Source organism: Triticum dicoccoides, chromosome 2B (assembly GCF_002162155.2).
Source record: "Triticum dicoccoides isolate Atlit2015 ecotype Zavitan chromosome 2B, WEW_v2.0, whole genome shotgun sequence".
Lineage (NCBI taxonomy): Eukaryota > Viridiplantae > Streptophyta > Magnoliopsida > Poales > Poaceae > Triticum > Triticum dicoccoides.
In genome coordinates, this window is record NC_041383.1 from 88,796,081 (window position 1) to 88,806,831 (window position 10,751).

At 45.4% G+C, this 10,751-nt stretch overlaps 1 protein-coding gene across 2 annotated transcripts; it reads right to left on the reverse strand.

Moving 5' to 3' along the window:
• Positions 1–7,254: 7,254 nt before the first annotated feature.
• LOC119362292 (galactinol synthase 2-like) lies at positions 7,255–8,749 on the reverse strand. Of its 2 annotated transcripts, none has more exons than XM_037627492.1 (3): positions 8,367–8,749; positions 7,823–8,239; positions 7,255–7,733 (listed from the first exon to the last, which is right to left on the reverse strand). In XM_037627492.1, exons 1-3 carry the CDS (start codon positions 8,670–8,672, stop codon positions 7,533–7,535), a joined length of 924 nt encoding a protein of 307 aa, XP_037483389.1. In that variant the 5' UTR covers positions 8,673–8,749; the 3' UTR covers positions 7,255–7,532. The 2 variants fall into 2 exon arrangements, with proteins under 2 accessions (XP_037483389.1, XP_037483388.1); XM_037627491.1 differs by having other exon boundaries at positions 7,823–8,284.
• Between the last annotated feature and the right edge of the window lie 2,002 nt (positions 8,750–10,751).

A 10,751-nucleotide genomic window follows, 5' to 3' on the forward strand; every position in this document is an offset into this window, starting at 1 on the left:
GAAGCCGACAGAAGAACCCGGCATTAATATGCCAAATAAGTAAGTGAAACCGGTGCGTGAGCTAATAAACATCTTTTAGGACTCGCAAAGTTTCATTCAACTTATAAGCAGAACTTATCGTAGTTTTGTGTCAGCCTTTCTCCCAAAAGGCATTCAACTTATAAGCAGAACTTATCGTATCAGCCTTTCTCCCAAAAGGGAAAATATATCTTGAATTTGGAGAATACAACGTAGCAATTGCAAATTAGCCAGTGTAGTAAAGTTGAGTGCAAACCTAGTTGTGGTCATGATACTAGCTGATGATTTTAAAATTCTATTTGTGAAAATTTTATATGGGGGCTGATGATGGGAATCTTGGTTTCTTTGGGTGAGTGGCTCGATCTTTTGTGTGATATATTGAACTTTTGACTTTTCCAAGCCGAGCTTGTTTACTTTAACTAGTTGATGTGACACTAAGTTGTTGGGTGCTTGAGTTTCAGAATTCATATGCAGCATTGCGTTAGATTTGCTGTTGCATGATTGGATCAGAACAAAAAGATTAAAGTAAAAATGTTTCCAACATTTTTCTAGCTTGTGGAATCGTTGCCATCTGTTCCACTATCTTCTCTTGATGAAACCACTCTGTGCATTAAATAAATCACATGATTTTAGTTTTATTTATTTTTTATTAATACGACTTACGCATGTTGCATATGTATTCCTCAGTGCCATCAAGTGAAATGTGTAAGCCGACGACGGCGTCGCTCCTTTGATGCCTCTAATGCCAGTGCAGACTCCCTTGGCTCAACCATGGCCAACATCAGCACATGAAGCCATTTTCATCTCCTGCACATCGCGACTTGGTGGAATGTCAGGGTTGATGTCCTGGAATGTCAACAAAGTGCATGCTTTTGCATCTCGATGCTGTGCAGCCATGTCCACATACCCGCTACCACCGTATCTTATCATATCACATGGATGATGCTTTAAAACATTTGGTGAATACTTTAATTTGTCTATGGAGTTATGGACCTTCAGCCTTTGCTGATGTTCGGTTGTTCCTACACCATGATGCCTGCCTGTTTTGTGGATGATTTCTGATTAACGTCAGCAGACCAGTGAAATCAGCTATTCACCGTCCACCTAGACCCGTTAGCTTTGTTTGGTTATCACGTTGTTGATACCTGTCTTTTTAAACCTACCTGAATTTATTTGGGTACCTCGTCAACTCAATCATCCCATGCTCACCGTTTCTGCAATCTGGCGGGCTATTCATGTACAACAGGGAGACTTTGGCTGGCTGGAACTCTCCAACCCGCATGTAAATCATTGGTAGTGAAGTGAGGTCTACAAGGCTGTTTGGATTGTGGAGCCTGGAGCTGCCAAGCCAAAGAAATTGGTCGTTCACCAAGTAATTGTCTCGCCCAGGCCGTGGGGGGCTTCTCTAGTTCATTTTTTCGCCAAAGATGGCAAAATCACGGGCGACTGGAAGCTGCGCCAAACTTTTGGTCTGCCCACGATTTGGCCGGGCGTGCTGGGGCATCATCAAAAGGCCGCGTAGTATGCGTCCTTGGACAGCAGGGAGAATTTCGCTGGCTGGAACTCTCCAACTGCATTACACCCAGCAAGAGCGAAATGCGGGGTGATCGTTGGGGGCCTTCATGTCGGATTTGGTCAGTTGGGCGAGGGAGGTGAGAGTAGGCGCGCAATTGGCGGCCTGTGGCGATTTTCACTGTGCTATGAGTGGCTCATGAGAGAAGAGAGGCGCTGTGAAGTCAGGCTGGGTATTCGGGTTTACCCAAAAATTTGGGTCGGGTAATTCTGGCTATAAAATTGTTGGGTTTTCAAAAATGAAAACCGACATGTGTCTAATTTTTTGATACTTGATGATTCAGATACCTGAGGATCCTGAATTACCCAAATAGGAGTACAATACATGAAAAATAGAAAACCATGGTATAGGCACCGTAGGGGCGACGCAGGGGCTTGATGTGCAGCGTCTGGAGGCTACTGGAGCAGGAGGTCGTCGGGCGAGGTGGAGCGGCACCTGTAGAGGTGGCGGAGCTCGCAGAGAACGACGACCGGAGCAAGTGCGCTACACTGTCGACGCTGGTCGGGTGCGAACAGGATACAGAGGATGGCATCGGTGGCGGCGGGAAAGCTCCGACGGGATGACTTGCAGCTTGCCTGAGCTGACCAGCGGCCATGTAAAGGCGGTGCGAGTTGGCCAACCTGACGGCAGGGACCTCCTATTTGCCGCGTTCTGCGGCAAATACACGCTGCGTCGCATAGGGGGCGCCGACTGGGCCGGCCCATTCAGCGCGCTGCGAATGAGAAAAATCGTAAAAATATACGGTAGCGCGTGGTCGCTAGGAATCGAACACGCGACTGCTTGCTTGCGCAACCTCGGTGCTAGCCACTACGATAGAACAGACCTAGCAACCGAAGTACAACGGAACTATAAAAGAAACGAAGAACAGTTCCGGATTTAACATTGTTTGAAAAAATCCCAATTTTTTTCCCAAATTTTGAGTAATTTTTTAACGTACGTTTATTTTTTGAAAATGCAAATAAAATTTATGAAACTATTTTTTTTGAATTTCCCACACAAAATTCGAAAACATGTACCGTTTTCAAATTTGTGAACAATTTTAGAACTTGAGAACAAATTTGGAAGCGCGAACAATTTTTTGAAGCACGAATATTTTTTGAAATGTTGAGAACAAAATTTGAAATGGAGAACAATTTTGAAAAATCCCAAACAAATTTGGAAGCGCGAACGATTTTTTAAAGCATGAACATTTTTTAATATTGAGAACAAATTTGGAAGCGCGAACATTTTTTGAATATGTGAACAAAAAATTAATACCCGGTACAGTTTCTGATTTTCGAAAGTTTTGTACTTTTTTGTGTAATGAGAATTTTTTTTGTATTTTGAGAACATTTTTTCAAAAACTGAACTTTTTTGGAAACGTGAACAAAATTTAAAATTTTCGATTTTTTGAAAAAAGAGAAGAAAAGAAAAAGAAATAAAAAACAAAAGAAAGAAAACAAACAGAAAAAAAGAAACAGAAAAAAAGAACCAGAAAAAAAAGAAACAGAAATAACTAAAAACGAAAAGAAGAAGAAGAAACAAAAAAGAAAACCAGAAAAACCGGTTCAAGATCCTTCTGGGAGGTTCCCAAACATCAACATGCGGACAATTTTTGAATTTGTGAATACATTTTCAAACATGAGCATTTTTTGAATATGTGAACAAATTTTATGAAAATGAACAAATTTTGAATTACACAAACATTTTTCAAAAGCATGAATATTTTTGGAATTTGTGAACATTTTTTAAAAGCACGAACAATTTTTGAATCTTGAGAACAAATTTGGAAGCGCGAACTATTTTTTGAATCTTGAGAATAAATTTTGAAACATAGAACAATTTTTGAAAATCCTGAACAAATTTGAAAGCGCGAACAAGTTTTTATAGAATTAACATTTTTTGAATCCTGAGAACATTTTTTGAAACGAAGAACAATTATGAAAAATCCCGAACAAATTTGGAAGCGTGAACATTTTCTGAATATGTGAACTGAAAATTGAAATCTGATACATTTTCTGAATTTTCAAAGTTTTGAACTTTTTTGTGTAACGACAACAATTTTGAAAAAGAAATAAAGAAATTTCTTTTTAGAAAAATTTCGGAAAAATAATTTAAAAGATAAAAGAAAAAGAGCAAGAAGAAAGAAAAGAAGATAGAAAAAAGAAATAGAAAAAACGAAAAAGGAAAGAAAAATAAAAAATAATAACGAAAATAAATATGAAAAGAAAAAACCGGTTCAGGATCCTTCTAGAAGGTTCTCAAAACCAGAAAAAACCCGGCTAGCAACAGTCACAGAAGGTTCCCAAACCGGTGTATTTGGAACGCTTAACAGGCCAGCCCAGGTGCGTCGCTCGCTCGATAGCCCCTGAACGGAGCCCCGACTGTTTGCCGCAGAGAGGGGCAAATAGGGTTTTCCCTGACGGCGCACGGGTGTGAGAACGGAAGGAGGAAGTTGGGCCGGGATTCCACATGAGGAGCGCCTATATCTTGCGTTCAGCGAGTCGAGAAGCTTGCGCGCGAGCATATGGGCCGGCCCAATTTGCGGTAGTACACTGCCTCGGTTTCTTTTCTGTTTTAAGTTTTTTTATTCCATTTTTTACTTTTGTTTACAGCACACACTCATTCAACCAATCCAATCACCTGTTCCTGACATTGACCAAACATATAATACAATCCAATTCCAAATTTTACAACAACACCATCCCGAGACAAGACCAACATATATCAATTCCACATTTTACAAGATCTGAGACCATTCGACCAATCGATCACACTGATATTAGTTTTATTTCCGCAAAATCAAACGAGGAGAAAAAAACATCCTCCAATCAAAATCGGACACTCATCTCCACCCATAGCAGTTTATATTAGATCCACGAAAATGGTCAAACCACAAGAAAATCAGGAAGAGGGCGATTTATTGCCAACTATATTCTCAGCCTCGACTAGCTACAAGAACATACGCACATCATCCACTGCAACTTCTCAACATGTGCGTTACATCAAGGGCAGTGCTACACGTTTGCCGGATGATAAATCAAGTCGGCTCAGCAACCGTCAAATGCCGTCTGAAATAACCGTCCGGTCTACCGCCCCAGCCAGTTAAGGACCTTTACAATAGCTACATTGTTATTTAGGGGGTTTGCAATAAGGACCTTGTTCCAAAGGTCCGTCGAGACAACACACCACACGCCTAGGCTAGAGCGTAGCTACCGCGACACCGTGGGCCGAGCGTCTCTGTCATGGAGCGCCGCTGCTCGCCAGAGTTGCTGCTCCTCCTCCGCCTCAGCCTCGTGAGTAGCTGCCAGCTCCACTCCAGCACGATGGCGACGACCTCTCACGTCGGGCGCTCCTTCAGCATTTTCTGAAACTGAAGCTATGTTTCTGAAACATGCCTCATGTTGCAATGTCTAACCACTCATTCTCTAACGCCGGGCGCTCCTCCGGCGCTTTCTGCCACTCGGACTATGTTTCTAAAACAAGATCCTCGGGAACAAAACCCTTCACCGCTGTACCCTTTTTAATCTTTCAGAAACAAGATGTGTATCGCAGAAACCTTTTGAAACAAGACCCCTGTTGGTTGTTGCGGAAAAAAAACCTTCACCTCCAAACCATTTTTAATTCTTCTGAAACAAGATGTCTGTTGCAGAAACTTTTTGAAACAAGACCTTTATTGCAGGAAAAAAAATCTCACCACCAAATCGTTTTCTCTTTCTGAAACTAGTCATGTGTTGCAGAGGTCTACTGAAACGAGCCACTTATTACTAAAAAAAATCTGGCTGCGGGACTGACTTGTGGCCAGCATGAGTGGTCGATCAGGATTGATCCGGCAGCGGACGCTGCGCTTGCCATCCGCCGGCTGAAGGGTAGTGTTTTCCATTCTTTAAGGTCGTGTACACGTTCCAAACACCTGCAGCAATTAAAGTAAGTTCTACTGCTAGGAATGAAAAACCCAAAGAAACAAAAAATGCTGTAGTAGGGCCCATACTGTGGGGGTAAACCACGACGGCTGGCCGCCCCAGCACGGAAGGAACAAGTAGCGTCCGGGCGAGCACGTGTCAGACGAGCGGTACTAGTGCGACCTAGAACGACTTTTCCTTTGCACTCACCGAATCATGCGTGCACACGCGTGCGTGCATGCAACTTTAGCCGGTCAATCGCTCCATCGCCCAGCTAGTGAGTGAGATCAGGCTTCCCGAAGAAGCTTGCATTTGCTCGACGGACCGCCCCCGCCCGGCGGCCAAAGACGCTTGTCTGCTCATCGTCACCGCTTGTGCCGTGGCTCGTAGGGAGCAGCGCAGTGTTGACGAACCGCATCAGACCCATCGATCGGCACGACACTTGTTCCACGCTTGTGCGTGGCGCTCTGCATATCGATTAGACTGGACCTCCGATCGTGTACGTGTGCGCCGGTGGGCGGGGTCGCCATCGCGCGAGTTCAGCGCGGTCGGTCGCCGGCCGCCGGCGGCTGAAACTTGTAGTGGACTACCTTAAATTTTCTTGGGGGGTGGGGCTGACGTGCTGTGCCCTGAGTGCATATGCTACCCTGATTGATCGAAGTATGAACTGTAATTACTCTAATATAAACCCTGCACGACATGGAACGTACGTAGTCACTACTCTACTGGTACTACGTACATATATTTGTCCAAAGATAGTACGTGGCCGGTTCCAAATTCTCGAAACAAGGGTACGTGGCTTTGACAAACAAAATGGATCGTGGGTTCAATGGACCGTTGGGTGCACGTACGCTAACGTAACGGTGGACGCAGTCACGGATAGGATGCTGCGATAAGCGGCAAAGAGACGAGGTTACTGGACACAGCCACAGTCCGCCACGTATGCGGGGAAACATTCATGGCCTCTTCAGTTAGAACCGGCACGCTCACCAGCACCTACCGTGCCTACCTAGCTTGCTAGGGCGGCCATGCGCGTCGTCCGCCCGCGCGCGGTCCGTGTGTCGGTCGGTCTGTTCATGCCGAGGCGGCAGGACGACGTACACGTACTACTGGCAGGTGGCCCGTTCCGTGCCACCGATGAAACCAGCCGGTGTGTCAAAACGCTTTGAACGAATAGCATGCAATAACTGTCGTCGGTGTTACCGTCTTATTCCGGATAAGGTGCTGGTCAACGTCGGCGATAAATATACCTTGCCCCATGTGGGCGATCACGACGTGGACGACTCGGCGAACGTTGGCCAGCACCGGTCCGACCGACGTGGACGCGCCACTGGTACGATTTTGACACGCCGGTCGTGATGCCGAAACGTTTCTCACGCCGGCCATCCAGAGTAGGAAAGCACCGTCCAGGCCCGAGCTGTTATGGCCGTGGACAAGGTGCAAGGCAGAATAGTCTGGAAATCCCGACACGATGAGTACACGCGCGCGGATCAAAAGACAAATCCATTTTGGATGAGCGGCCAAGGATTTGGCTCTGGCTACCACTAATTCAAATCTTTACAAATGCTACTCCCTTTGTATCAAATATAAGACTTTTTTATATTCTCTTCATTTCAAAATAAATGTCTTAATTTTATATTAACTTTAATATAAAGTTATATTAAAATTAAGACATTTATTTTGAGACAGAGGGAGTACTTTTTCGGTGCTAATCGGGTGCGTCATGACCCGCAAAAACTCATACGGCGCGGTCTCACGCAAAGACGACAGAGCGCTGTGGCATTCATAAGAACATGCACAATAATTTGCAGTAGCTTTGATTTAAGCATGCAAAATACACGTACGTAACCAGTAGATCTATACATGGTGTACACGCCTCTATTTTTCGTGCAATCTAAAACAAGAAACGCGGACTAGATTGATCTACAATACCAAAACACGTGTAGATCGACCCTGATCCATACTTCGACACTATAGTGAAGTTCATTACCGAAAATCCCCTAACTGATAGCACTTAATTAATCATTCTGCAGCCGGGCAAACGCCGGCATGCAGCGAGCCTACGCGGCCGATGGCGCCGGGAAGTACTTCACGGCACCGGCCTCAACAAGAGCTCCACGTAGCAGGTTGGTGGTCTCGTCGCCGGCCTTGTAGTCGAGGCCCTCGTCGTTGTAGATGTCCCACCATTTCTTCACGAGCATCTTGATGTCGTCCCTGCCCATGTTGGCCTCCTGGCCGGTGTACCTCCACGGCTTCGAACCCTGCATCATTCATGCATGGCATAGAAACATCGATCATGAATTCATAATTAAGATTCATCTGTGAAAAAAATCGGTGACAAAGGACGTACCGCAGCGCAGTAGTGCACGACCATGACCTTCTCGAGCTCGACGTTCTCCGGGTGCCTCCAGAGAATGGCGAGCACGAGGTTGTACACCGGGGGGATGGGCTTGTACACGTCCCTGAAGAACATGTTGAGAAAGTCCTGCTCGGCAAAGGGCGTGGGGTCGGTGACGACGAGCTTGTCGAGGAGGGCCTTGGCGGTGGCGAGGCTGGGCTCGTGAACGAACATGCCGGCGTTGAAGTAGAGTGGCGGCGGGGGCACGCCGAGCTCGCGCTCTGGCCACGCCACCCGGTCCGGGCACTGCTGGCAGTACCCGATCTTGTACTGAGGGGTGTGGCTCCATGTCTTCTCGCAGAAGCAGTCCATGACGGCGTAGAAGCTGCCCTTGTCGAGGTCGAAGAGGTGGTCGATGTTGTCGAACACCTGGATGTCCGCGTCCAGGTAAATCATCCTCTCGTACTCCACGAACTGTACGTACATCAAATACATAATCATCGTCAAGATCAACATTAATCGATCCAAGATGCAAGAAGAACAGAGCTGTACGTACCTCCCAGATGCGGAGCTTGGAGTAGTTGATGACGTAGTAGGCCATGGCGAACTGGGTCTGGCTCTCCGGCGGGTACACGGGCACGATCTCGCGGACGAGGCAGCCCTGCTTGAGCAGCTTCTGGCGGTGCTCCTCGGGGACGTCGGGGAGCACGGCCACCACGAGCGGGTAGGCGGAGTTGACGGCGCGGAGGCCTTTGGCCAGGCCGACCACGCCCTTCCAGTAGTCGCCGGAGCCGGCGAGGAACGTCACGTACGCCGCCCTCTTGGGCGCGTCCTCCACGATCCGCTTGGGCATGGGAGCCATTGCTCGCTCGATCTCTCTTATCTTGCTTGAAGAATGGATGAGATGGGTTCGTTGTGTGTTGTGAATCTGTGCGTGCTTGTGTTTGATGCTTGAAGCTGGTGCCTGCAGGGCTTTATATAGGCAACGGGGGTGGGTCGAGTAGATCCGCCACGAACTGGAAAGCGTAAAAAAAAGGTGTCTGGATTGGAATGTCTGAGATGGTGCTATTTTCTCGACCCTTTCATTTTGTTTCCTTTTTTTTTTGGAGTCATTTCGCTTCCTTGATCTGTGGCACCACCCTTTCTTTTACTATAATCTTGGTTGATTTGTTTCGGTGGATAATAAGGTGACAAAAACCCAGACATTATCTTCTCATAGATATCTCATGCCCTATATGGTATCTGACGACTTAATTAAGGATGACAAGAAGTGATTTTTTGTGTGATACTACTAAATTACAGACCATTCCGACCGCGTCTGATTCGTCAACGATGGCATATTCTTGTTTGACTTGGTATATGCTACTGTAATGAATGGCATGTACTCCACATTGGCAAGAGATAGGTTGTGCTTGGATCCAAGGGACTACTTTTAGTCTGACTAAAACTAGTCTTTTTTAGAGGCTAAAGTCCCAATCACCTCTGACTAAAGAGAGGCTAGAACTAGTCTTGAGACTAAAAAAATTTAGTCAGGGAACCCTACTAAAATGTGGATTAGTCCTCTCTCTCCTCATTTAACTCCTCTCCTTTAACACATGCGAATTCGGGATTGGAGGGTTTGAAGGATAATAAATGTTCATTAACTCATTTTAGTCTATTTAGTATTTGTATCCAAGCATGGGTGAGGCTAGCAAGTTTTAGTCCCACTACTTTTAGTCATGAGACTAAAACGTATTCAAGCACCCTCATAATCAATCGATTTGTCTATCCAACCCGTATAATATCGGTTGATTCATTTGAATCTAATCCAATTGAAGCAGGAGGCAAGAGGTATGTCGGTTTTACCAAAGGTGAAAACTCCGGGCAAGTCTAGCTACTTCAACCGCCCTCGCGAGGTGCGTCCCGTGAAATCTACGCATTTCTTTCCACGCCTTCCTTTTTCTGTCTAATCCCCCTGTATCCATCATCGCAATAAAATGCTTCTACGGCAGACAGACAAAGGAGATCGATGGAACCTTTTGTCGTTCAGCTACCTTTCCCGGTGTGGCCCATGCAAATGAAACCATGTGCATGGAGCCATCGACAGATCGCGGGATAATTAACTATCACATGATGTGGTCAAATCAAACAACGAAACAAGGATTGCTGGTTACTACAGTGCACTATATTATCAGCTTAGACGGATAACAGAACATGGTGATGGAACTAAATCTGAGAATGGTTTCATATCTAAACCATGCTTGAACCATACCCGTGCATGTATCTCTCAAAACCATACTTGAACCATACCTGTTTAATGCCATTTTCAGCTCAATCAAAACTAAACGCTCTATTTTTTCCACCCAAACTGATTTAAACCCAATACATAACCGTGGGTTTAAACCCAATACGTAACTATGGGTTTGCTTTAATGTATATATGATTGCACAAATCGACATGTCAAGAAGCAAATGGCATAGAAAAGACATAAGTGCATCTACAATAGTTTGGGAACAAAGTTATCGTTGAGATATGGTCAACACACAACAAGTGTCAAAAAGACAACGCCCACGACTGAAAAGCTCACTGACAAGTGCATTAAAACCAATTGCTTAGCTAAAGCACAAGCAGACACATTCAATTTGCATGTGTTGTTTACCCATAATACAGAATTACATAGTGCATCGCATCATGCACGCGGATCATAGATACTCGTTGACGATGCGTCGTTGCTTATTGCACATAACCAATGCCCTAAAACCGGTTTGGACCCATAGTTTACAGCCGTTAATAACCAAACTGTTTAAGCCCATAACCAACTATACCCAAATTGGTTTCTTCATATACCCAAACCAAAATCAAACTGAAAAAGATTCAGCCCAATAAAACCTGAACCAATCAAACCCAATGTAAGAACCGAACCGTTTCACGCAGTTTTTTAATAACCATTCCCAGGTTTAGA

What these genes read in the sequence shown, in the direction of transcription:
- LOC119362292 (XM_037627491.1), bottom strand. Translation starts at nt 8,672, where the DNA reads ATGGCTCCCATGCCCAAGCGGATCGTGGAGGACGCGCCCAAGAGGGCG. An exon ending in CCAAGCTCCGCATCTGGGAG is followed by an intron (nt 8,285 to 8,366) that starts GTACGTACAGCT and finishes ATGTACGTACAG; the next exon opens with TTCGTGGAGTACGAGAGGAT. An exon ending in TCGTGCACTACTGCGCTGCG is followed by an intron (nt 7,734 to 7,822) that starts GTACGTCCTTTG and finishes TGAATGATGCAG; the next exon opens with GGTTCGAAGCCGTGGAGGTA.